This window comes from Macaca mulatta, chromosome 5, assembly GCF_049350105.2.
Source record: "Macaca mulatta isolate MMU2019108-1 chromosome 5, T2T-MMU8v2.0, whole genome shotgun sequence".
In the NCBI taxonomy this organism is placed as follows: Eukaryota; Metazoa; Chordata; class Mammalia; order Primates; family Cercopithecidae; genus Macaca; species Macaca mulatta.
Window position 1 is genome coordinate 7,620,324 of NC_133410.1, and position 27,966 is coordinate 7,648,289.

At 47.8% G+C, this 27,966-nt stretch overlaps 2 protein-coding genes across 3 annotated transcripts in view; one reads left to right on the plus strand and one right to left on the minus strand.

Moving 5' to 3' along the window:
* The window catches only part of STK32B (serine/threonine kinase 32B), a 401,787-nt gene that overhangs the window by 85,874 nt on the left and 287,947 nt on the right, over positions 1–27,966 (minus strand). For both annotated transcript variants that reach the window (XM_028848342.2, XM_001094166.5), the window contains exon 5: positions 2,696–2,733. In XM_028848342.2, the coding sequence (XP_028704175.1) occupies positions 2,696–2,733 (38 nt within the window). The remainder of the gene's footprint in view (positions 1–2,695; positions 2,734–27,966) is intronic.
* The window catches only part of CYTL1 (cytokine like 1), a 333,526-nt gene continuing 324,485 nt past the window's right edge, over positions 18,926–27,966 (plus strand). Inside the window, exon 1 of the mRNA XM_078001859.1 lies at positions 18,926–18,929. The gene's annotated coding sequence lies outside the window, so the exon portion shown is untranslated. The remainder of the gene's footprint in view (positions 18,930–27,966) is intronic.

Here is a 27,966-nt window from a genome sequence, read left to right on the forward strand (position 1 = left end):
CTCTGCCCCTGACCTCTTCTGAGCTTCCCCACAATCTCCCCAACACCATGCAACCCACCAGCATTGGGCCCTATTTGCCTTGTTCATCATTCTGTTATCCAGAACCTGGCACACAGCAGGTGCTCAAGAGTTGTTTACTGAAGGAAAGACAAAGGCAAGAATGTCCAGCTTTAGGCTCTGCTCTAAAAGCCAATCAGCTTCTCCACTTGGAAGAGCAGGTAAAGGAGGGCCATGGGCATAGACTCCCCTCTTTCCCTTCTCTCCCCAGAAAGGAGACTCCTCTTTTTCTGAGTGAAATTCCTTGCTCCTAAATTTATATTTGGTACCACCTGCAAAGCCACTCATTGAGTGTTGAAGGGGGGAAGGGTTATCAGCCAGTCACCTCTTAGTATGAAATATTATATTCAATGCTCAGTCCCACCAGCTAGCAGAGACTTTTTGATGAAATGGGAGGCTGGAGAGAGAGAAGACTGGATGCAGGGGCACTTGGGGAGTGTGTGGGGTGCTGCATAGCCAGAAGGCAGGGCTGGGACACTGTGAAGGCCAAGCAGGGGGTGGCAAAAGATGAGGAGCTCAAGGGGGCAGAATAGGATCCAGAAAGAATGTGGGAAAGGCTGAGGTGGAGGCTGAGAATGGGTGCAGAAAGGAAGGTGGGATGGGATGGATGGAAAGAGAAAACCTAGGGGACACCACCTGGGAGCAGCTCACCTGCCTGTATCTTTTGTGCAGCAGCTTCAGGGGAGCTGTGGCCAGGGGCTATGAGTATGGAGCCAGAACTATGAAGCCAGGCAGTCCTGGGTTACCTCCATACTCTCTGTGTCATGTTTTCTCATCAGTGCAATGGCTGGCTTATTGCTATTAATGTTTCTGCTTGAATTTTGCTTCTGCACCGCTTTGCAGGGCCTGGAAGTCTCCCCCTAGCAGTCTCTCTTAATCAACAGGACAGAGCCTTGCTGCCCGGAACCCAGTCTTGCAAACCCCTGCTTTCCAGACAGCCATGCAGAACCAGACTCTGTGTCTTCTCACCTCTTTACCCTGCTCCTGTGATCTGACCTTGCCTGGACCTAAGCAGAGAAAGGGGACAGGAAGAGGGCGAGTTACCTACCCCTTCCCGAGCACTTGCATACTGTGATGGGTGGCTGACCTTTGAGTCTCACCTGAGACGAGACTTTCACCTCCCTGCAAGGTGGGTCGATTACTTCTGCGTCACTGCTGGGAAGGCTGAGACACAGAGGCACAGCCACTGGCCCAAGGACACTCAGCTGGCTGGGGGCTCAGCTGAGTGCCACATCTGAAGATCCTGACTTTTAGATACAAACTGGAGACGTTGCTTTTGCTTCCTTTCCAGGCTTGATTTGGATCCTCAGCTCTGTCCATGCCCCAGGCATCTTGGGGCCACTGCTGACCTTCCATTCAGGAGCACAGTGAGTTCAATCCTACTGCCCCCAAAGCACTTAGTCTGATTCCAGCATCTGATGCAGAGATGCAAATGGTCCCATCCACCACTCCTGTACATAGGGATGCACACTATGAGGTGAGGATGCCCCAAGCTATGCTGATGGCACCTGGAAGGTTCGAGAGGAGCTTAGATAGAACCATGACCTCAGTCTGCAGGGGTGGGAAAGGAGGGCGGGAGAGCTATGTAGAAAACGTCCCTTCATTTATCCCTGAAGGACTCAGCAGGGATGATAATCCCTACTTTAGAAGAATCCCCACCTGCTCCCTCCAGCGAACCCCGTGTTAGGCCCTGAGAGACGGGCCCCTGAAGCAATGCCAGTGAATTTAGTTTTCAAGGCTATAAGGCTCCTGTTGGCATTAGCCGCAATTGTATTGTCAAGTCCACTGAGCATTCTTGGTCTGAGCCCTAGGCTCATGGTTCTTAAACTTTGTTGGGCATCCCATCCCCAGAATTCTGATCCAGAACACAGGAGCCCAGGCTTGCTGAAGCAGGACTAGGCCTGACCTCTGATTTTTACCAGGTCCCCCCAGGTAAAATTCTGGTAAGGCCAGAGTTAGAGAGCCATTGACTTGGTGCCTTGCTACTCAAAGTGTGGTCCACGGACCAGTAGCATCAGCCACCTGGGAGCTTTGCAGACTCTGGAGTTTGCAGAGTCTAGTCCCATCTCAGACTTACTAAGTCAGTTTGAGAAGATGTCTAGAAGATCTGTGTGCACATAAAGGAAATTTTGAGAAGCCTGACATAGCCGATGGATGAGTAAATGCTTAGTGGATTATCAAGTATTAAGCTCTGCTTGCTAGAAATGAGTGTGCACTCTCATTTCACCCCCATGAACACCCTGCAAGGGAGGGGCCTTTTCCCCATTTTACAGAAAATTACATTGAGGCTCAGAGAGGTGGGTGACTTCTGAAGCCACACGTTCATAGGTGACGGAGCTGGGGTTGGAACTCCAGGACCCCATGCTCATCCTCACGGCGGCTCTGTCGTCCTCACACAGGGATACGAACAGCAATGACTTCCGATGTGAACACTTTAAATAATTTGATTCAACTTACCACGGCAGAACACGGACCAGAAATTTACACAGATGTTCATCCACGAGGATTGAAACAAGAGAAGGTTTCTAGCCAATACTAATGTCCAACTCAGCAAGACCCAACCCGCACCCCCGCACCATTTCCCAGTGCCTCAAACTTTCCACTGAGAGTCCCTGTAAAGGATTCATAGCAGGCTTACCGTGTTCATCCAGCAGGATGTTATCTGGCTTGATGTCTCTGTAAAAGAAAACAAAGAAGCTGGCAATGTGGTTCCTGAGCCCACAGATGAGTACATCCACAAGCGCCACATCAGGACAAATGCTGGCAACACCCAGGCTGCTCACCTCTCCCTGACCTGAGGCCTCAGACAGGGAGCGTGACAGTAATTGGTAAGATAATGGGATGCCTGTGTTCTTATCGCCTCTTCTCTTTCCTGGAAGTGCAAGTAGATTGTTTGAATATTTTTTTCCTGAATATTCTTAATTTTTAGCCTCTCAGCTCCAGCTGTAATGGTAACAGCAGTGATTGCTCACTGAGCATGTGATCAGTGCCAGCAAAGGGAGGCACCTGCCCACCCTGAGGTAGCTGAGCCATCCCACCAGGGCTCCCTGCAGGTGTCATGGCATCCACTTGAGCTCAATGAGGGTTTGGAAGTTGTCGTGGTCAGAGATGGGCAAACTATGGCTCTTGGCCAAATCCAGCCCTGGGCCAGTTTTTGTATGGCCTGGGAGCTAAGAATCACTTTAACATCTTTAAAGCACTGTAAAAACAAAACAACATATACACACACACACACCCATGCACACACAGAAGAACATGCAACAGAGATTAACGTGGTCGTCAAAGCCTCAAGTGTTGATTATCTGGCCCTTTATGGAGAAAGTTTCCTGACCTCTTTTAAGAGTAACATAGTGACACACATGGGGCAAAATCTGGGCTGAGGAGTTTCTGGAAAGTTCTGCTCTACATCACCATTAGAACAAAAGGCCTCTCAATTCCAAGTGAAACATTTTGAAGGCTGAGGCTTTGCTTTCTTTACGTCTACATGCCTGTACCTAGCACAGTGCCTGACACGGTGGTAGACACATGTGAAACACTACCAAGTGTAAGGATGGAAGAATGAAAGTGAGAGAAGAACAACTTCAGCCCCAGCTTACTTATTATTGACGCGTACACACTTGGTGAAGCTCTGCATTAAAACCATAGATTTTACAAATGCATAAATTTTCACTCATTTATAACAAATGTCAAATCTACTGAGACTAATGATAGCTTTCTTCAAAATAAAGAGCAACTGAGTTTATCAAATATTAACTCTACCCGAAAACACACTGCGGTAATTGGTAGTAATGCAATGCAATGCCTATGGGTTTGGGGATGAAAGAAGCACTTAACCTATACATTTAAATTTTTATTTTCATTGTGACTTTTCAAGCCCATGAGTACTGAGGAGCACTGAGTATGTGGGCCCCTGCTGCCGAGGTCACAAAGCCTCCACTGTGAACAAAGAGATTACTGCAGAGACACACGTGGAGCCACATGGGAGGGATGAACTTGATAACTTATAAAACTAAAACAAAAGGCAGAAGGCCTAGAGTCAAGTGCTTGTGAATGAAGTCAGCAAATGCTTGGTCCCTGCCCAGGGTGGCTCCCAGCAGGATTTCTCAACAAAAGATGAGAAAAGAGAAAAGAAAATACGTGTCAAGAATGAAAACACAGCAGCAAATGCTCAAGCTTTATCTCTTAAGGTATCACCGGGACTGAGATGATTTAATGTGTGGTGTGGGGACCAGGGAGGATGTGGCTGTGGCCCAGGGAATGTGAGCTACAAAATGCCTACAAGGGCCACAGCCTAAAGATAGAGTTAGAGTCAGGACACAGGTGAGGTGAGGGTGGGATGACAGACCCAAGAAGATGTGATCTGGTGTACTGGGTTGAATGGTGTCCCTCCAAAATTCATGTCCACCCAGAACCTCAGAATGGGACCCTATATGGAAATGGAGTCTTTGCAGAGGCAATTACTTAAGGATCTCGAGATGAATTATCTTGGATTTAGGGAGGACTCTAAAGACTCGTGTCTTTATAGGAGCAAAGTAGGGGGAGGGATTTGGATGCAGACACAGGAGAGAAGAAGGCCATGGGGAGATGAAAGCAGAGACTGGAGTGATGTAGCCATAAACCAGGAATGCCTGGAGTCACCCAGAGCTGCAACAGGCCAGGAGTGGATTCCGTCCTGAACCTCCAGAATAAGCACAGCCATGACTCCACTTTGATTTTGGACTTCTGGCCAGAATCATGAGAGAATAAATTTGTACTGTTTTAAGCCACCAATTTTGCAGTAATTTGCTGTGGCAGTCCCAGGAACCTAACACAACTGGCACGGTGGAAGGAGAGCTGATAGAGGGGAGGGCAAACCTCAAAGGGCAGCTAGGGCCCCACTAACCACAGCATGGCCTTGGACAAGCCCAGTGCCTGGCCGAGCCCTCACATCCACATTGCACCGGCTCACAGTGTCTCATATCCTGAGAACAGAATGGGGCACAGATGTGCCCAGCTTGGTTCCTAGACCCCACAGAGCCAAGGAAAGGGGCTGTTCTGTTTGGGAGAGTTCAGTCCATGAGCTGGACTATCTGCATGATCCCTGCCTCTGCCTCAGTTTCCTTTGCTGTGTGGATTAAATACCTGATACATAACACACATTGCTTCTGTGCTGGCTCTTAGCACAGAGTTGAATCTCAAGCATTTACGGGGTGTCCCCTTTGTGGTCACGAAGGACATGTTGTGAACAAGACAGACCCAGCCAAATGGAGCTTGCATTCTAGGAGGAGAGGCAGGCCAGAAGGCACAGGAATCAATGGCAGGATTGTAAACTGGGGCAGGTGAAGAAGGCAAACCAGAGTCTAGAAAAAAGACTAATAGAGGGACCCTAGTTTTGGTAGATGCTCAGGAAGACCTTTAAGAAGAGGTGACATTGGGTTGACAACTGAATGGCAAGAAAAGGTCAGCTGTGTACCATCTAGTGAGCAAGTTCTCATTTTACAGATGAGGAAGTAGGAGGATGAGAGAATAAATGATCTGGCCTGTGATGTGGTTCTAGCCATGGAAGCTGACAAAGGTGATGGGTGTCACCCTGTTAATTCGGTTATGTCACAGGGCAAAGTTGGTGGGATGGCAGTCCCGGGATTATATTACATTGTATGACTCTGTCTTGGCAGACTGGAGTGAGAGCTCAAGACATGAGCTGCCATGTGGGAGCCAGCCACATGGCGGGGAATGTAGGTGTCCCTGGGAGGAAGAATGACCACTGGCCTATGTGTTGCAAGAGAACGGGACCTCAGTTCCGCAGCCACAAGAGCTGAATCTGCCAACAACCACAAGAGCCTGGGAGAGGACCCCACACCCTGTTCCAGAAAGGAGTGCAGCCTGGGCATGTGGATTGTAGTTTTGTTAGACCCTATGCAGACGATCCAGTTAAGCTCACCTGGACTCCTGGGCCATGGAAATGGAGGGAAAATAAATAACAACTTATTTTAAGTTGTTAAGTTAGTGGTAATTAGCTGCACAGCAACAGAAAATTAATTCTCTAGCTATATGATCTTGGGCCACTTACTCTGAGCCTCATTTTCCTCATTTGGGAAATGGGAACACAGCAGCAGCCATCTCACTGTTGCTGAGTGTACAATGACATTTGTTCAGTGCTTCACACAGTCCCAGTGCAGTGTGGAAGAAGTGCTGAAATAAGTCACAGTGATGGGACTGTCATTGCTCTTTCAAAAACAGCTGGGGAGAAGTCAGAGACAGACTGGCAGATTCTTGAGCCTTTAGCAAATTAGGTCTCTTTCAAAGGAGACTTGCTGGACAGACGCCTGCAAAGCTGCGTGGAGGAGATGGAGAATCTCAATCACTTGAGATTTAATAAGAATAGCATTTTATGGGGAAAGCATCTTAGCAGAGCCTTTAGTTTAGCCAGTTTCAGGACCGTTTCCTCCAGCTCTATTTTTCACATCGATCATATCTCAGCTCCAGCGCGTCATCCTGTTGAAAATGGGTTTGAACGTTCAGAAAGGGCATTAGGAGCATTGCGTGGATGGGAAGGCGGTGACGATGTTTTCTGAGGACAGGCCCATAATTTCAGAGCTGGGCAAAATGACACTTTGATGGAAAGTATGCATGCAGAGCTATAAAACCCAGCGCTGCTCTTGAATTATTCCCCAGCCCTCAAATAAAACAAAGCATAAAATGTCAGCTGGGCTATTTTAAAAAACAGCATAGAAATGGCTCTGATCCAGAGGTACCCATGCCCAGACTGCCAAGCAGGGCCACCAGGATGTTTCTGCATGTGTCTTTTGGCAGGGGGCTTCTCAATATTCTATGCTGGCAATCTTAAGCAGCAGCAAAGAGAAATACAAAAACCTGGAGGGGAAAGCTAAACTAAGTGAAGTAAAAATCTGTGGCTATTTTATCACTAGTGAAGGGAACATGCTATCCATATTCATGCAAGAGGGAAAGGGAGGTAGTAAAGGACAGAGAAGAGAGACTTGAGATCCAGTCCTGAGTCTGCCTCTTGCTGACCATGCAGACAGGAGCACACTGCCCTGGGTGAATGATAGGGTTTGGATCTGTGTCCCCGCCCAAATCTCATGTCAAATTGTAATCCCCAGTGTTGGAGGTGGGGCCTGGTGGGAGGTGACTGGATCATGGGGGTGGTTTCTCCTGAATGGTTTCGCACCATCCCCTTGGTGCTATTGTCATGACAGTGAGTTGTGGCTGTTTAACAGTGTGTAGCACCTCCCCCAATGTCTCTCTTATTCCTGCTCCTGTCATGTAAGACGTGCCTGCTTCCACTTTGCCTTCTGCCATGATCGTAAGTTTCCTGAGGCCTCCCCAGAATCCAAGCAGATGCTGCCATGCTTCCTGTACTGTCTTCAGAACCATAAGTCAATGAAACCTTTTTTCTTTATAAACAACCCAGTCTCCAGTATTTATAACAATGTGAGAATGGACTAAGACAATGAACATTAGCTTCCTCACCTATAAGTTGGGTAATAATGCCCTCTCTACGGCTACAGTGAGGATTGGATGAGATGGTTCTTACGACAGCAACCAGCACAGGGCCAGGCACATGGAAAGGCACAATTGTTAATAATAACAGAGTCGGGCAAAGACATTTCAGTAGGAGGCTGAGCCAACAGAACAGGCACTGGGGAAGGATGACCAAAGGCATTTATTGGGGGTTGGGGAGGAATGGGAGGGCTTCACCTTGGCTGTTGACCTCTGCCTTAGCCAGCTTGAATGGGACCTTGCACCCATCCATCAGCAAGCTGATGTGGGATAGGATGCTAAGGAACTTGGTTCTCAAGTTTTAGAATCTCTCACTGTATTGGCATGGATCATTCTCCTAGAAACTGAGTGACAATTAAGAAATGACAACACATCAGCTCTACTCATTAAATATCACTTCTTTCACCCTTCTGTCTCCTGCTTCTTGTGGAGGTGGGGACCATGTACAAACAGCAGCCCCCAACACGATGCTTCAGTGTTAACAGAAGTACTGACAGTATTAACAGCTAAACTTTATTGAGTGTTGGTCGTATGTCAGGGACAATCTGAAGTGTGTTATGTGGATTTAGCCACGTGCAGTGTAGATATTTGTTACCAGGTGCTGGGGAGGCACTCCATATGTCACCATCTTGACACGACTCTTAGAGACAGGTATTGCTACTCCTATTTTACTGATAAAGAGAGAACTATTTCAGAGGGTCAGTGATGTGTCTGGTTCCTCCTTGTGATTTATCAAAGGTCAAACACTGGTAGAGATAAGACCTACTCTCACGTTGGTCTCTAGATCAATGTTCTCTCTCTGTGGGTGGGGAAATGAAAAAAAATAAATGAGTGTTCCCAGAATTCTAAAGTAGGCAGTAATAATCTGAGGAACATGCTTATAATAAAGATCTGATTTGATTTTTAAATTAATTAATTTATTATTATTTTTTGAGATGCAGTCTTGCTTTGTCACCCAGGCTGGAGTGTAGTGGCGTGATCTTAGCTCACTGCAACCTCTGCTTCCTGAATTCCAGTGATTCTCGTGCCTCAGCTTCCCAAGTAGCTGGGATTACAGGCATGTGCCACCACATCTGATTAATTTTTGTATTTTTAATACAGACAGGGTATCACCATGCTGGCCAAGTTGGTCTCAAACTCCTGACTTCAAGTGATCCACCCGCCTTGGCCTTCCAAAGTGCTGGGATTACAGGCGTGAGCCACCGTGCTTGTTCTGATTTGATTTTTAAAAATTATGTTATTCACATTTCAGGAAACTTTTCATTTATTACACAATCCATATGCAAGGTTGCATTTCTTTTTTAACATGACTCAAATGTCCTTACAAAGCACAAATCTCATCCTGTCCCTTCTTTACATAAATCCTCCAAATGGCCGTGGTGCCTATGGTGCTGGGGCCAGACTCCAGATTTGATGTTTCAATATAATCTCAGAGATGAAAAGTGAACACTGAGGTGTACTTGTCCGCTTTAAAATCTGACAACTAAGGTCATTAATGATAACCGCCAAGTGCTGCCATCATATGTGCATGAGAGGGGAGGCAGAGGGAGCCATTCTAGCTCAGAAGAGTCACAAAGACACAATTTTAGATGGAAGCACAGTTGTCACGTGTCCCGGGCCCATTCATGGTCATGTGTTTAGAAAGCACTGACCCAATGGCCAGACTCCAAAGGCCTTCAGGCATTTCCTTATCTGGCCACTAGGCTTGGCCCTCTGCGCCCTGTGGCCCAGCCAGGCCAGACCACCTTGAGTGCTCTGGGTGCCTCAGTCTTTCCCTGGCCTTATCTCTGGATGGTACATCCTCTTCCCTACTGAACTCTGACCCAGGTTTTAGGACACAGCTCAGCTGCAATCTCCTCCTGGGATACTGTCGAGGGTTGAAGAATGTCTCTGCAAAATTCATGTCACCCAGCTACCTGATAATGTGATCTTATTTAGAAATAGTGTCTTTGCAAGAAAGTGTGTGTCTATATGTGCCAGCAAATAGTGTCTTTGCCAGAAAACTATTACTTTGCTAGTAAGGTAGTTCTGTCTTGCATATAAGTTAAGAGGAAGTTATCCTGGATTAGGCTGAACCCTAAATCCAGGGACTGGTGCCCTTATAAGAAGAGAGAAAAGAGACACAGGTAGACACAGAAGAGAAGGCCACATAGAGGAGAGACACAGAGGAGAAGGACAGAGGTAGCATGTGGAGTGATGCATCTAACAGCCCATGGCATAGCACGGATTGCCCAAGACCACTGGAAACTGGGAGAGAGGCGGGGGACTTCTCTCTGAGCCTCCAGGAGAACCAACTGTACCCACACCTTGATTTTGGACTTCTGGCCTCCCCTCCTGAACTGCAAACAAATACACTTCTGTTGATTAAAGCCACCCAGTCTGTGCTACTTAAAGACCTCCTCTGGCCCCCTGCACCTCACTGCTTTCCTATGTCCTGGTACTGATGGTACAGCTTGACATTGTCCATTTACTCCCTGCTGTCAGGAGACCAGGTACACACAGAGAAGGCCACGTGAAGACAGACGCAGAGGGACCAGAAGAGCACCAGCCTTCTGAGTGGGGCCAGGCCGCTATTCAGAAAAGGGTTACTGAAAATATGAAAAAATGAAAGACCTTACATAAGGGCTGCACATGGCCTCCTCCAACTTTGAAGCTTGTGAAGCTCCCAGGGTCCTCAACCCTCTGGGACCTTGACTTCACCTTGACAAATGGGGCAGGAAGCACCAATGTGAAAGGGGAAATTTGGCAGCTCCTGTAGATGCAGCCTCTGCCCAAACTGCCCATTGCAATTGGGATGGCTGTGGCCAGCAGACCTGAGCCCCACTGAGTGTGTCTTCTCTGCCAATGACTGTCCCAGGCACTTGGCATGTGCTCCTCGTGTAATCCTCACAACTACCCATATCAGGGACTCGCCACTGCAATAACAATCACTACAAATGGAGTGACTCCAAACAACTCACATTCATTCTCTCACAGTTCTGGAGGGTGGAAGTTTAAAGTGAACCTCAGGGGCTAAGTCAACAGAGGAGCTCTATTCTTTGCCTTCTTAGGTTCTGGAGGCTGCCCAGGTTCCCTGACTGCTAGCACCTCCTTGAGGCACTCCCACCTCTGCTCCTGCAGCTGTATCTCCTACTGCTTTTCTGACTCTACCACCTGCTTGTTGGCAAGAGCCTTGTGACTCCACTGGGCCCACCTGGATAATCCAGGAGAATCTTCCTACATGGTGATCCTCACCTAAATCACACCTGCAAAGTCCCTTTTGCCCTGTAAGGTGACACAGGCACAGGTTATGAGGATTAGGATGTGGCATCTTTGGGGGGACATTTTCAGTCTACTGCACAGCCCTTCCAGGTAGTGTGATGGATTGCTGTTCCACCAAATTTCTATGTGGAGGTCCCTATTCCCAGTGTTTCTGAATGCAACCATATCTGGAGACAGGGTCTTTCAAGAGGTGATTAAGGTAAAGTGAGGACATTAGAGTGGACTCAAATCCAATCTGACTGGTGTCTTTGTAAGAAGAGGACAGTAGTATTCATGGAGAGATATTAGGGGCCTGTGTGCAGAGGAACAGCCTTGTGAAGAGCAGCAAGAAGGCGGCCATCTGCAATCCAAGGAGCGAGGCCTCAGAGGAAACCAACCCTGCTGGCGCCCTTATCCTGGACTTCCAGCTTCCAGAACTGTGAGAAGATTAATTTCCGTTGTTTAAGCTGCCCAGCCTGTGGTATTTTGTACAGCAGCTTTAGCAGACAATCACAGGTAGGCAGTTTTGTTACCCGTATTTTACTGTACAATGAAACCAAGGTGAGAGGAGTTGTCACAGAGTCCGTATGTGGGACAGCCCGGATACACCAGTTAGAGATCCATGATTTAATTTGAAGGCATGGAAGCAGTTTTTTAAATGTACACACAGCCTAAAAATGTAGTTCTGTCTTATATCTATTGTAAAACCCCATGCTGCTATTCAAATCATTTTATTCTTGCTTTGTCCTTTGGGAGAGAAAATGAATCCAGTCAAGTCATGCTTGGGGGTTGTTGATTATTATTTTTTAATCCTGCAAAGAACAAACATCAGCCTGGTTGACAATGATTAATTCAGTTCAAAAGCTGTGCCACTCCACGGGGGCCTGGATGTTAACTTGGCTACTAAGGCAATTGCATTCAGCTAATTATTCCCAAGTATATCTCATGGAGATTTCAAAGCTTTTGGGATTCACAAACATGTGCAAGGATGCACCAGGCTCAATTAATTCCTTCATGAATGGATGAGCCCTGTGACACACCTCCCTTGGCCCAATGAGGGAGTCATCTTCTTAAGAAGCTCGGACCTTCTCAGTCCACGTAGCCTGCACAGACCCGCCCATCTCAGTTTTCTTTCTTTCTACTTCCAACTAGAACACTAAATTGCAATGACAGATCTGTGAGTCAGCCTGCTACACCAGACCCTGAGCTCCCCAAGGCTGGAGCCATGATAGTAGCACACGGAAAACAACAGAAGGGTATGGAGAGCTGGGGTCCTATGGTCCTGCAGTGACTGCAAGACACCCTGTGAGTATGGGTCATGTTTTGAAGCCCCTCACACACCAACATCAGTTCAAATCCTTACTCCAATACTGTGTGGGTCTCCGTTTTTCTCATCTGTAAAATGGGAATAAAATGAAATAATGTATGTCAAGGACTTACTCAGTTCCTAGCATACAGAAGAGCCCAGTAAGTGACGATTAGTTCTCCCATCCCCTGCACCCATCCCTACTTAGCAGGGAGTTTAGAAGAAAAAGGAGATGGCAGAAAGAAACATGGAGGAGTTTACTCCAAAATGATGATGACCATGTGTCACATTTGTGCAGTTTTGCAGTTCACAAAGCCCCTTCCCATACTGTGATTTATTTAATCCACTTGCCAGCCCTAGAGACCCAGCATTATCTTCTTTTTGATGGATGAGGAAACTGCCGCCTGGAGAGGTGAAGCGACTTCTCCATGGTCATAGTTAAAAAGTGGCAGAAGTGGTCGGGAGTGGTGGCTCATGCCCGTAGCACTCTGGGAGGCTAAGGCGGGTGGGATCACCTGAGGTCAGGAGTTCGAGACCAGCCTGGCCAACATGGTGAAACCCCGTCTTTACCAAAAATACAAAAGTTAGCCGGTGTGGTGGCAGGCGCCTATAATCCCAGCTACTCGGGCGGCTGAAGCAGGAAAATCACTTGAAGCCGGGAGGCGGAGGTTGCAGTGAGCTGAGGTCGTGCCATTGCACTCCAGCCTGGGTAACAAGAGAAAACTCTGTCTCAAAACAAACAAAAACAAACAAAACAGTGGCAGAAGCATGATTTGAGCCCAGCTCCTCTGATGCCCATCTGGTGCTCTTCCATTTCCAGCCTCTGGGTGAGGCAGAGATGTTAGGGGCAGAGTCGCTTGACCGACCTGTGCATGCTTCCAATACACCAGGGTCCTGTGTCTGTGTGCGTGGCTGGAGTGCCCTCCTCCAGCCCCCAATCTCTGCCTGGTCAACTCCTCTGTGCCCATCAGCTCTGTTCGGGTGTCACTCCCTCTGAGAAGCCCCCCTTCAAGCCCTGGGTGCACCAGGTTACAGTCTGTGTTTTCCCTGTACCTCACTGTATGTCACTGGCCTGGCAGTGAGCACGGGGTATATGCGTTTGTGTGATTATCTGACGGATGCTTGTCCTTCCCAGGAGGTGCTGAGTTCCATCAAATGAGGGCCCATTCCTAGATTTGCAGCCCTGGCACAGCGCCCAGCACCCAGCAGCTGTTCAACAGACACTGGTGGCATTATCCCGTCTGTAAATTTGTCATGAGGCACTGGGTGAATGTTGGCGAAAACTCCATAGCATTTGAGTCCAGAGGTCCCCAGAGAGGCCCAGGGTTCCGTAGAAGGCCAATCAGCATCAGGTCCTGGCTTGGGGCTCAGGCCCTGGTCCAGGCTGGGGTCCCTGAGCACTTCCTGCTGACAGTTAATCACAGTTCATTGTGAGCCCCAGCTTTCCCAGGGGCCACCGCCCAGCTCTCGTCTGATGTCACTCACTTTCAGCAGTGTGCATCTTGCCACGATCATGTGGTTTCTCATTTTCCTCCTGGATCTGGCCTTCCCGGCGGGCTCCACGTGGCTGGGCCTGTGAGACGCTGTGACTCGTCGAGAGCTTCCTGTTTCTGTAAAGATGCTCAGGCCATGGTCTCATGTTCCTCATCCAGCTTTCTGAGGGCAATGTGGGAAAGATCTCAAGTCCGTATCAAGGCTGAATCTGACTCTATCCACATGACTTCTATTGGAATCGGAGAGTTGGACCCAATGGAGGGTCCAGCCACCACCAGAAACGACCTGGTCATTTTCCAGTTAAGGGGACTTATGTGTAGATGAGTTAAAACTTCCTTTGAGTTGTCTGGGAAATTAGTGCCAGAGCTGGGATTTGAAATTTACTTTCCTGACTCTTGTAAACTTCTTGACCGTGTGGATTTTATCTGAGTCATTGGGAAAGGTATTTTAGAGCCAAAAGGGATCTAAGAAATAATTGTGTTTCTCCCTCAGCCTCATTTGGAACCCAAAGCCTGGTTAATTTCTACTTCCTGATGACTCCGCACTGCAGGCACCCAGCTGAACGTGGCTGGAGAAAAATACAAGCAGGGAAGTGAGTTTCCCTCTAAATCCCCAATCCCTAACAGTGTCTCTATGGGTCCTTCAAGCTGCCCCAACCCCGGGATATCCTCCTGGTCCATTCATTCTCCACTTTAGAAGGCATTCTCTTTCTTTTCAAACCGCCAGCACCTTTTACTCCCGAAGTCTTGGTGTCACCATTGACTGCACTGTCCACACCCCACATCCGCCTGAATAGCAAACCTGCAGAGCACTTTCCCCTCCAGTATTCCTGCATCTTCCCTTTCCTCTCCAGCACATGCTCACCAGGGCAGAGCTGTGGGCCAAGAACTGTGGGTGGGGCCTGTGGGTACTGTGGGTGGGGATATGGGTGTGGGTGGGGCCTGTGGGTGGAGCTGTGTGTGGGAACTCTGGGTAGGGGCTGTGGGTGGAGCTGTGGGTGGGATGTGGGTGTGGGTGGGGCCTGTGGGTGGAGGCTGTGGGTGGTGGCTCTGGGTAGGGGCTGCAAGTGGAGCCATGGGTGGGGGCTGTGGGTGGGGGCTATGGGTGGAGCTATGGGTGGGGCTATGGGTAGGGCTGTAGGTGGGGCTGTGGGTAGAACTGCTTCATCACCTATCTTTTCAGGGTGAGTCCACTGCCTAGTGGTTTCAGAAATAAGGGTCTCTATTACCAGTGCAGCACCCCAGGCCAGTCACAGCCTCCACCTCTGTGGCGGCGCCTGGTACCTGCATTTCCCACAAGCCCCTGTGCAGTTCCAATGCCTCCTGGGGACTGAGAGCTCTGCTCCGCTGCTAGGGCAAGAAAGACCACCTGAGGTGGCTCACAATGGGACACCACGAGTCCTGGGCTCGTTCAGGGGACCACTTTTTTGGAATTCTTAGTCTCCAACACCCAGCACGTAGGCATCGCCTCATTAAACCATGAGGCTCCAGTGGTCAGCTCGGATTCCTCTGGGAGCCGGTTGGGATGACTGTCATAGTTGTTGAATCCCACAGGTAGGTGGAGCAGGAGTCTGGCATGTTCAGTTTGACTCGTGTGATGGGGGAGGGCCGGAGCATCACCTCTTGAGGCACAGCATGAATATGCGTGTAGGAGTCAGACAAGCTGGTGCGGTGGGCACAGATCAGTGGAAAAATATGCACCCTCCAGCTCTGGACACACACTCACCCACCCACAGCTGACTGCAGGGCCCAGGGTGGCCTCACAAAACCAGAGATTTCTTTTTCCTGATTTTACTAGAAATGTGAGCCCTGGTTTGAAAGCAGAGTCGACGTGGAGACCTTCCAGTGAATTAATATTTTAAGAATTGCTATTTTTAGGGCCCAGTCTCTCCGTGAGTATCCTCCAAGGGGACATACTGCCAAAGCGCATAAGAGTCAGAGAGCCCTGGCTGCCGACACTGGAAGGGACCCTAACTCTTTCTGAAGCAAGAGCCCCGGGTCCCTGACCTCTGTGAACCTCAGTTTCTTCATCTGTAAAGTGAGCTAATTATGTCCATCTGTATCGGCTGTTGTGAGAATGAAAAGGAATGATGCATACAAAAGAATGAGTCCAGGCTTGGCATATGGTGAGAGCTTAATGAATACATCAAACATTTAAACATGTTCAATTTCCAAACAAGAAAACCTTGCTTGGGAGAAGAAAAATGCCAGACAGAGTCTTACAGAAAGCAGTAAAACTGAGACTGGGATACAAGCTGGGGTCTTTTTACTGAGAACTCTTGGGAATTTTTCCCTTTAGGAAGACCACAGAGAGGGACCAGGGGACCATCTCATTCCTGCATTCCTGCCACCCAAGGGGCAGGAGGGCACAGATGAGAGGGAAGGAGCCAAGTGCCCGTGGAGGAATGCAGATGACTCCACAGCGACACTATGGCTATATTGTCTGGCACCATTCACGGCACTTTACATGTATTATTTCATTTGATTCTCATAGCAGTTTTGTGTGGTATAGGATATGCTGACTCATTTTATTTATTTTACAGAGAAGGAGTCTTATGCTCAAGGAATTTGAGTGACTTTCCCAGGGTCACCAGAGGGATGGTTTATTTTATGAGTTAACTTGACAGGGCCACAGTACCCAGATATTCGTGCAAACATTCTTCTGCATGTTTCAGTGGGAGTATTTTTGGGTGGGATTAACATTTAAGTCAGTTGACTTTGAGTAAAGCACACTGCCCTCCATAATGCGGGCAGGCTCATCCAACCAGTCAGAGGCCTTAACAGAAAAGAAACTGGCCTCTCGCAAGCAAGGGGGAATCGTGCCAGCAGATGGCCTTTGGATTTGAACTGACACATCAGCTCTTTCCTGAGTCTCCTGCTGGCTGGCCTGCCTGCAGAGTTTGAACTTATACCTCCATGATCGCATAAGCCAATTTCTTAAAATAAATCTCTCTCCCTCCCTCCTTTCCTCCCTCCTTCATATGCACACATCCTGTTGGTTCTGTTTCTCTGGAGAATCTTGACTACCACACCCAACTAGTAAGTGCTGGAAGAGCCAGGATTAAAAATCCAGACAGCTGCTCCCAGAACCCATGCCCATTACCATCTTTACGGGGCCCCAAGGACACAGGGTGGGAGCAAGGTGGGGGCAGACATGGCAGAGCCACTTTCCAAAAAAGAATTGTATTACAAATAATCCATGGGCCATTTCCTGAATCCACATCTCTGGGTAGGGAAGGCAAGAAGGAAACAGAGTTCCATATAGGATGGTGGAGGTGGCACAGGGACAAAGGTGGCCAGCCCCCAGCATGCGTTGACCACATTTTCCATGCCACACTGAACTGGCTACTGCACAGGCATAATCTCATTCACTCTAAAGCCCCTTGGGGCTGTGGGGATTGCCACTGTGCTAGTACTGCAGATGAGAGGGCTGCTGCTGTCTTGCTTGGTGCTCGGCTGAAGACACCACGAGCAGACGCTCCCTCCAACAGCATCAGAGACCTGGGTTCTAAGCCTGGCTCTGCCTCTTGTTAACAATCTGACCTGGAGACTTAAATTCTCTAAGTCTGGCTTCCTCATCCATCAAACAGGGACAACAGTTCTTCCTTGAGGTGTCGACCTGGAGAATAATGAAGATAAAGGACCCAAGGTCACAGCCTAGTTCCTAACCAGGGAGTCTTGGGAAATCATCTATTTCCATTCATTCTAGCACGTATTCAGAGCTTACTGTGTGCCAGGCACTACTGTCTACTCAAAATACAGTGGACAAAACTCAGGCAAGTTCTTACTCACATGGAGATTACATTCCAATAGGGAAAGACAAGGAATGGGAGAAAAACAAATGATCAGCATCGTCATTTACGCTGTGTAACTGCTCTGCAAATTGCTTCCCAGGGGGTGGGCCAGAGCGCTGGGAGGAGGGGCGGGCTGCTGGAGAGGATGACGATGACCTTGGCACCGACAACCATGATGAGCTGCAGGACCTTGTACGGGCGCCTTTCCTCTTCTGAGTCTCAATTTCTTTACCACACCATGAAGAGCTGAGCTCTACCTTGTAGGCTGTTTTAAGGATTGCATGATTGTAGGTAACAGCAGGGTCAGCTACATAATGGGTGGAGTCCAGTGCAAAAAGAAAATGCAGGACCATTTGCTCAAAGCTTTAAGGATTTCAAGATGGCAAGAGATGGGCATTAAACCAAGCACGGACGCTTCTGCGTGTGGGGCCCTGTGTCACCAGCCACCCTCGTGAAGGCATCTGTGTGTCATGGGTGCTCAGTCCCGGCTGCTCCTGTGGGGTGGGACTTGCACTTCCTGCTTTGCACACCATCAGGGGCTTAGCGAGAAGTCACTGGCTCAAGATCCCATTAGTGTGTTGCTTGGACAGGATTCTTGCCCAAGTTACTTTACAAAATATCTGTTCACAAAATTAGATATGGCAGCAGTAAAATTCCTGTACCTCTTCAGAGTAACGCTCTTCTAAGAAGGCTGACCTCTTGCATTCTCTTGGGTAGCGTTGGAAAGGCTCGGGAGGAAGGCTGGGAAGGAAGCGAGGGCCTGGATTAGACAGACCAGGGTGTGCGTGGCCATGGGGATGGGGTTGCTCTGACATAGCATGTTCAGTTCCATTTTCTTTTTTATCTGCTAAGTGAAGAGATAATGAAATAGCTCGCAGCCAGCTGCAGGATGGGTCTGGTTAGGAGCGGCTTCACCAGAATAATAAACATATTCAAATTGTCCCTGAGAAGCAAGCAGTGGGCTGGGCAGATGCTCTGCGCAGTGAGCATGGCCCTGTGATCCAGGCAGTGGCTTTCCTCAGGACCCGTCTCTGACGGTGGTGGCTCCAGCTGCAACCCTGGGAGTCACAGTGCCATAGCCCGGAGCTGTTCTGAACTGTCCCCAGCTGGGCATTCATCCCTAAGGTGATCCCAAAGCGAGGTGATCCCAAAGTTTTATCATGTGCAGCAGGAGGAGAACAGAACGCTGCCATATCAAAACACCACGGACCAGGGGTCTTGAACAACAGACTTTTCTTTCTCACCATTCTAGAGTCCAAAAGTCCATGATGAAGGTGTCCGCAGGATTGGTTCCTTCTGAGGCCCTTCTCCTTGACTTGCAGGCGGCCATCTTCACCTTGTGTCCTCCCACGGTCTTCCCTTTGTGCCTGTCTGTGTTCTAATGGCCTCTTGTTATAAGGACACCAGGCATATTGCATGTATTAGGGCCCGTCCTAATGACCTCACTTTAACTTAAGCACCTTTGTAAAGACCTGTTTCCAAATACAATCACATTCTGGGGTACTGGGGGTTAGGGCTTCAATGTATGAATTGGGGGGGTGTGTGGGCACAATCCATCTCATAGCACTCTCTCATAGGACTTTTATGTGGAGAGATGGGAACCCCATGGACCATAGGGTACCAGGGTCGGGGGGCCTCCTGCTCTGGACACCTCCTGAGGAATAGAGAGCCCAGGAGGAGCTGTGTTTCCTGAAATCAAGGAGCAGAGTGTGTAGTCAGCACAAAGACAAGGCTGTTGGAGAGTGTGGACCATGCGCTGGATACAAGGGGGCCCTGGTGAACGTTCTGGAAAGAAAGGGAACGTGGGGAAGGGCAGCCAGGGGTAGCACAAAGGCCGATGCCACAGGCTTTGGAGACGTGGGTTCCAGTCCAGCTCCGCCGACAATCTCATAAGGAATACAGTAGATGCCCAATCATTTGCTACTACCAACCTCAACATTACCACTGACCAGCAGGTAGGGAGGGGGCAGCCTGGTTCAGGGCTAAATTCTGGAATTTCTTTCCTTGGTGTTCCCTTCTCCCTGACCTTAGTGTTGACCCTGGAATCTCTTTCAGAGCTCACCATCAGCACAGCCAGGGCCTGACCTCTCTCCACAGAGCTTTCTGTCAGCCATCTCCTGGGGTCTCACAGAGGCAGGGTAGAATCGTCACCCCTTTGGCAGATGACGCCTTTAATGTTGCAAGGATGGCAGCAGTGTGCCAGGGTAACAAGCCCCAGTCAGCAGTGAAGCCTGGGGCTTTGGGATGGGGCTCCAAGAGACCTTCCCCATCACAAACTCATCTACCCAGCCAGCATTTCTCAAAGAAGTTTCCACCAACCAGCAGCAGGGTGCTGACTAAAATGCAGAGTCCATTCTCCACGATGTGCTTATTTCACATCGCGTATCTGTATCAAAACATCTCATGTACCCCATACATATATATACACACCTACTACATACCCATAAAAATTAGAAATGGGCTTCCAAACCAGCGGAGAAGACAAGGGGTATAACAAACACTATCAATACTATAGAATGCAAAAAAGAAGAAAACATAAAGACAAAGGGCATAGGAATTAGAAAAAAAACAAGTCCAAATGTATCAGGAATCATGATAAATGTAAATGATTTAACTGACATAATAAAGGAAAAAAATAAAATAAAATGCAGAGTCCGGGGCTACGACCCAGGCACAGGGCTTTAGAATCTCTAGGAGCTTGGCTATTGGTCTGCCTTTTGTTTAAAGAAGGTTCCAAGTGATGGATCTGCAGCCTTAAGTGTGAAAACCATCACCATGGACTGTCATCCTCATCCCCTCTCATCAGTTCCCTCCTCCCCTCTAATGCCTGTCTTTCATAGAATGCCTGCTGTCACCAGTGGGCGCTACTGGACAGGACATGAATAAGCACTCAGGCAGATGAGGAGGCAGTTACTCCTTTTCCAGTTATTTTTAATTTTCCTAATTATGTCAGGAAGAATGTCTCAACTTGGTACTACTACGTCTTTAACATCTCAATAACATTTGCTAATTCCCATTACCCTTTTTAACATAGAGAGTAGAATCCAGCCTCAAATCCTTGGTGGGATCTAATCAGAATTTGGTACTACTATTTTGTTTTTATTTATTTTTTATGGTTGTATTAGTCTATTTTCACACTGCTATGAAGACATACCCAAGACTGGGTAATTTATAAAGAAAAGAGGTTTAATTGACTTACAGCTCCAAATGGCTGGGGAAGCCTCAGGAAACTGACAATCATGGCAGACAGGGAAGAGGCATGTCTTACATGGCGGCAGGCAAGAGAGAGTGAGCCAGAGCAAGGAAAACTGCCTTATAAAACATCAGATCTCATGAGAACTCACTCACTATCACCAGAGTAACATGGGGTAAAACACCCCCATGATCCAATCACCTCTTACCTGGGCCCTCCCTTGACATGTGGGGATTATGGAGATTATGATTTAAGATGAGACTAGGGTGGGGACATAGAGGAAAACCATATCACTGGATATCTTCTGTGGAAAGTAAGTGAGGTTGGTTTGCCATTGAGGATACTGACATAATGTTCTCCTTTAAAATAAGTGCATTAAGTAAAAGAAAAAGAATTGACAAAAAAAGTAAGAAGGTGCTTATAGGTGTTGTGATAAGACAGACATTGAGAAAGAGTTTCCTGAATCTGAAATTGGGAAACATTTCTCTAACCGTCTGCCAGCCTAGAACACAACGTGGGAATCTAATCCCTTTGAAAGTAAGTTCTTAATATTTCATCCCTTTTGCTGTTATTTTTAATTTGAGACTCTTTGCTCTGCCTCAATTAAAAAGTGTGCATTTTTAAGGGAGAAATGTTAGCGTTGGGGCTGGGAATTTTTAAATTGGAGAATATTCCTAGATACATCACACCACACCATATAGAAGTCCAATGACCCCCTCTAGAATCAAGACTCCTTTGGCCATAGATAGAGCACTGCAGTCCTCAGGATGAAGTGCAGAGAGCCGCCAGGAATCTCTGGTGGCTATGGGGAGAGCTGGGGGCAGGAGTGTGGCACTGAGGCCCTTCTTGGTGGGGAGGGCTCAGAGGGGACTTCCTAGAGCTAGGAACTAACCAGAAATCGAAGCAGGGGCAGAGACTCTGGGCAGACTGCAGAGCACCATCAAACAGGAGAGCAGGTGGGTGTGGCAGAGGTGGAGGCTGGGGCAGGCCGAGGGCAGAGCATGGGGCCAGAGAGGGTGTGGGGAGAACTGACCCAGGAGGCTAGGCTTTTTGAAGAGGAGCCACTGGAGAATTTCTAACATGGCGGTGACCTGTCTATTTGGCATTGGAAAGTGTGGGGTGGAGGCGTGGACACGAAGTCTGACCAATGACCTAAAAAGGGGCTTAATATCCTGGGGGTCCTCTGCTCCCTCCAGCCTCATTTTCATCATCCTGATGCTGACAAATCGCCTATTTGTGATAGTTCCCAGGGATCCATGTGCCCTTACGGAGGAGGAAAGAGGTAAATCTCACCAAGTGTTGGCCTTTCTAAGATGGGTAGGGTCCCTGGTCCCTGGGTCTTGCCAGTGCTCTGAGTAGATCCCTCTCTAACCTGCTGTCTGTCAGGTGGAAGCCTAGGCCAAAAGGGGAGCAATAACGGGGTGGGGAGAGGGGGAGAGAGAGAGAGAGAGAGAGAGAGAGAGAGAGAGACTCAGAGAGACAGACACACACACAGAGACAGACGCAGAGAGAGAGAGAGAGTGAGAGAGAGACTGAGAGAGAGAGAGTCCTGGCAGGCAGAGATTTTTGTATTTTTGCTCAATGCTATCTGAGCACCTGTCATACAGTAAATATTTATTTGGCGATGAATGAGTCCCCTAGCAAGACTGTAAAAGAATAAAGGAAGTATAAATCCACAGGGACAAAGGACGAACTCCTATAGCACGTGTTTAAAAAGCAAAAGCAGGTGGAGAATCCGGTCCGGCAGAGTGGAAGAACTATTTCTGGGCTCTGAGAGGGGATCCCAGCAAAGCAGAGCACCCCCACAGGACCTTGGAAAATCTCCAGACCTGGAAGGGGAGGGGACCACTGAAGATGGGGTGCACTGGGGGATGGATAGTGGGAACTCTGCGTCCAGAGTGTTGGACTCATAAATCTACTCTGCAGTCCTGTGGTGCTGGGCCATGCAGAGATGAGGGTGGAGGTGGGCATAGGCTGAAAATGGGTAGGGGAGTAAACCAAGGTCTGAACTGTGAGTAGTGCTTCCAACCCCTACTTCCTTCCCTGCCCTCCTCATCATCCCACGGAGGAACCACCCTCCAGGCTCTTGCTGCTTGATTCTCCATTGTGGAGAACTCTCCAACCCGGACTGAGCAATCAACTTTTTACTGTCTCATTTTTAAATATTGAGGAACAGTCATCGGTGATCAGTAGACGTTTGAGGAAAGCCTTCAAAAAACAGAGGCCAAAACAAAGGGAGAAAAGGACCTCAGAGGAAACAGAAACAAAGGCAGCAAAGAGGAAGTTTCATAATAACTCAAATTAATATCCTCAAAGAGGTAGGAGAAGATATTGTGTTCATAAAACACAGAAGATGTGATGAAAAAGAAGTAATTTTAGGACAAGAAAGAGCTCTTGGCAATGAAGTATATGTGAACTGAAAAAAAAATTCCATAGAAATGTTTGGAAGATGAAGTCAAGAAAATTTCTCAGAAAGTAGGATAAAAAGTCCCAGAGATGGAAAAATAAGAGAAAAATGAGAAAGAAAAATAACAGATTTATCAACCAGTCCACTGTCCAAATAATAGGAGTTTGGGGCAGAGAGCACCATGGAAGCAGAGGGGTCTGTGTGTTCCTGGTTCAGTGTGGGGGTTCTAGGAGCAGGCTGTGCACAGACATGGTGGGGAATAGCAGAAGGGCATGGCTGTGAAATTGCAAGTGAGCTGGATGGACTGAGGGGTGGAACCAGCAGAGACAGTAGGGGAGGAAGCTGGGCAGCAGTGGGGGCGGCGAGATCACGGAAGGCCGTGCATGGCAGGCTGGGCACCTGGAGTTTCAGAAGCCAGGGGGTGAGACCACCAGGGGTGGGAAGTGACTTACAGGCGCTCACATTGACTTCACTCAGGTTCATTGGTTCATAGGGTCATGGGAGGAGAAGGTTCTTCTCTAGAAATTCCTACTCAGTCCTTCTAATTACCTCAAAGAGGAGCCTCATTTGGATTCTAGTATCTCCTTAACTTTGGATGCTTGCTAACCTCCCCTTTTAGGGAAGAAAAAACAGACATTATGAGGATTAGCACCCTTGGCAGGCAGTGGTGTTAGCTGGCACTTAAGAGCATCTTTCTGGTCTCGCTGTATTTATTTTTAGGGTCACTGCTGTGGTTTGGACATTGGTGTTCCCCCCCGCCAATATTCATATGCTGAAACATGAGCCTCAATGCAACAGTATGAGGTGGAACCTTTAGGAGATGATTAAGCTGTGAAGACTCCACCCTTGTGAATGGATTAATACCCTTATAAAAGAGACAGAAGGGAGCTGCCTTGTCCTTTCTACCATGTGAGGACACACAGAAGCATCTTCTGTGGGGAGCAGGCCCTCACCAGACACTGATTCTGCTGGCACCTCAGTCTTGGACTTCCTCCCTCCACAGCTCTGAAAAATAGATTTCTGCTGTTTATCAATGACCCAGTCTAAGGTATTGTGTTATAGCAGCCTGAATGGGCTAAGACATCAATCTATTCTATTATTAGTGTTTATATTTATGACAAACCTCTTTCCTCTTTAAGGGACTGATATGAAGCGTCTTTTTGAAACACACTTATCTTAGCAAAAAGCATTTTGTCTATTATAGAATGTTATTCAAATAGTAGTACAGACAGTTTCCAGCTAAAGTAAAAATCATGAAGATACAGTATTAGTTTCCTAGGGCTTCTGTAGCAAATGACCATGACTGAGTGGTTTCAAAGTACAAAGGCCAGAATTTCAAAGTCAAGGTGTTAGCCTGAAGTTCTAGGGGAGAACTCTTCTTGCCTCTTTCAGTTTCTGGCATTCCTTGGCTTGTGGCTGCATCACTCACTTCCCTGCCTCCATTTCACACAGCCTTCTCCCCTCTGCATTTCCTTTTCTGTCTCTTACAAGGACACCAGTCATCGGATTTAGGGCTCACTGTAATCCAGTATGACCTCATCCTCATTCTTACCTGCAAAGATCCTATTTTCAATTAAGGTTGCATTTTGAAGTCTCAGGTGGACATTACTTTTGGGGGAACACGATTCAATTACAGTACGTAATATTTGATGATGTGTAGCTAGAGCAAAAATCATAAAGGTTGAAACCATCTTGGAAGCATGATTATGAGCGACCCACATGCTCAGATTGCAGACTCAGCATTTTGCTGTGTGGAGTGAGAATGGCAGGGAAGACTGCATCAGTCAAGATCTGGGACAAGATTGGTGAGATGGGGAGAGAGGCAGATTCCTGAGATATTTCCTAGGGGCCCCGCAGATGGGAGATAAGGAGGGCACAAAGGTGTGTGGGCTGCTATGCAGATGTCTGGTCCCAGTGATTGCCAGGTGTTTGGATGAGATTCATAATTACATTGGTGGACTGGGTAAAACAGGCTGCCCCCCTTAAGAGGGGGGTGGGCCTTGTCCGATCAGTTGAAGGTCTGGCTAGAACAAAAGGTCTGATCTTCCCCTGAGAAAGAGGGAGTTTTTCTGCCTGACTGCCTTAAAACTGAGATATCGGCTTTTTACTACCTTCAGACTCAAACTGAAACATGCGGGTTTCTCTTGGGTCTTGAATCTGCCAGCTTTCAGGCAGAAACACCACCATCGGCTCACGTGGATGTTGAACCTGCTAGCTTCCGCTGCGGATCTTGGGACTTGCCAGTCTCCACAGTCATCTGAGCCAATTCCTCATGATAAACCTTTCTCCCTACACACGCATCCTGTTGGTTCTGTTTCTCTGGAGAATCCTAACATAGACGGGCAAACTATACGCGTGAGTGCCTAGAAACCGGAGCATCTTTTCCTTACTGTTTTCGGTTTGAGTCCCACTTGTGGCCAAATCACAGTTTCAAAGCTTTCTCCCCTCCCCACCCTCCACAAAGCTTTTTCTGGCTTTATAGGCTGTGGCCAAATCACAGTTTCAAAGTTTTCTCCCCTCCCCACCCTCCAACAAAGCTTTTTCTGGCTTTATAGGCTGACCCCACAGCAATTCCAATCACATCTCCCAACTGCTGTGAATGAAATGCTTGACGTATATTCAATATTCAATCTTTATTGACTTCAGATGAATGAAATGAGGATTCCTCATTTGGGTCATAGGTCTTATGTCTTGAAGAGGCTCAACCATGCTGAACCCAATCATAAACTTTATTGGGGCTCATGGCAGAAATCTAGGCTTTCATGCTCCATAGCATAAAATCCCTTGCAAAAATCAATCTGAATTCAAGAAAGAAATACAGATGCGTGGCAGAAAGGAAGAGCTGGGCCTATTAGTCTGAAATAATGCCCCTCCTTCTCCTGCTGAGGCCATAAGCTTAAAGTGTGTAGATGCAGTTATTACTGTAATGATAGAGGTAAAGCTGAAATTTTATTAAATAGTCCACTGACCCAGAAAAGATGGGAACAGAGTTGTCATCTTCTCCTTTTCAAACATTCTGAAATTTTTGGTCTAGTGTAGGATGAAATATTAGATTACTGACACATTCCTTAATAGGATGGTAATATTGAATAGTAATGGCCGTGTCTCGAATGCGTGCTAAGGGAGTGAGAGGTCGGGAGTCCTGGGCTACCTGAAGCTTCAGGGCTCCTGCAAAACGAATGACAGCACCAACATGGTATTTTTGGTAAGTTAACCAAGTCCACCTACAGCCCGGCTGGATAGAGGTGGCAGGACCCAGGGGAGTACCCAGAGCTGCAGCATGATTCAAAAGGTGCTGCTCCTCCTTCACTCATGGTTCAGATGTTCACCAGAATCTGCAACTGACCCTCTGCTTCCACATTTACTGTGCTGTTGCTGCCTGCCACGGTCCCAATCCTTTGACTTTACTTCCTCATATGTACGCCCCTCTGACTGCTGGTATGCATTCTCCTCCAAGGGGCTGCTCAGCTGTTGGCTAAGGTTAAAGTGTTCGTTCCTTCTGTGCCATCTGCTGTATCTGCTTGCCTGCCTGCAGGCGTGAGTGTGACCAATGCAGCCCATATCCTGGCCTGTTTCCAGGGCTGAAGATAAGTGGCTTGTGCCCAGAAGGACATCTCTGCAGTCATCTGTGTGTGTTCTGCATGGAAGTGTTTTCAGCCCCATGGGGTATTGCCACCACCCGGGGAATGGGCTTACACAGTACTTTTGTCTGAATTGGCAAAAGTCTCCCTCCAGAGAGAGAGGTCAGCAAACTCTGTCCTGGGGCTCAAGTCTTGCTTTTGGAAATACAGTTTCATTGGAACTCAGTCAATGCTGTTCACAGATGCATTGTTTATTAGGGCTGCTTTCTTGTTGCAGTGGCAGGGTTGAGTAATTGTGACAAAGACCCTATGGTCTGCAAGCCTGAAGTATTTATGATCTGGCCGCTTTGGCAAATGTTTGCTTGGCATGCAGAGCACAGCCAGAGCTGGATTCCAGCCTCCCAGCTCCCCTTCAGCCGGCTGGGCCTGGTGTTGTTTTTACAACAACCGCGTGAGGGAAATACGACAAGAATCAGGCTCGGGAATGACAAAGACTCTCCTTGACCAAACTTTAGAGAGGCTCCCCTGAACCTGCTTTTCTCCTAGGCCTCATCCTCGAGACCCATCTTTGGTTTGCTAAATCCAGTTTTAGCAAGATTCCCACTAAGTCGCTTCAGCAAGAGGCCCTCACCTTTGATACTGGATCACCCTCCATACCTGATCAAATTCCTCTCCCCCACCTTTGATGTATAAGCCCTTGGCCTGTCTTTAGCAGGAATCCTGTTAAATCAGTTTATCAAGAAGCTCCCTACCTTGATGTCTCCTCTTAGTCATTTTCCTTCTACTGATCACTCCTTCTGCTCATTGCCTGGAATCCCAGCTGTCTTTGCTGTGGTTCTGAGTTAAACTCCATCTCTCTGCGATACTGTGATAATCTTCATACTCACTGTAATAGTCCTGAATAAAGTCTTCCCTACCATTTTAACAAGTGTTAGAATATACATATATATATATATATGTGTTTTAGAATAAACATAAATATATATATGTTTTAGATAGTGTCTTGCTTTGTCACCTAGGCTGGAGTGCAGTGGCATGACTATGGCTTACTGTAGCCTCGACCACCTAGGCTCAAGTGATCTATCCAACTCAGCCTCCTGAGTAGCTGGACTACAGGCATGCGCCACCACCTCTGGCTAATTTTTGTATTTATTTTTATTTTTATTTTTTGTAGAGATAGGATTACTCCTGGCCTCAAGCAATCCACCTACCTCAGCCTCCCAGAGTGCTGGGATTACAGGCAAAAGCCACCATGCCCGGTTGTCAGAATAATTTTTTTAAACAATTTTTTTTTAACAGATGAGGTGAAAACCTCATCTGAGGTCTCATGGCCAGTATATAGCAACACCAGGGCTGCAACCCAGATTCTGTGGCAGTGAAGTACAGTGACTTTGC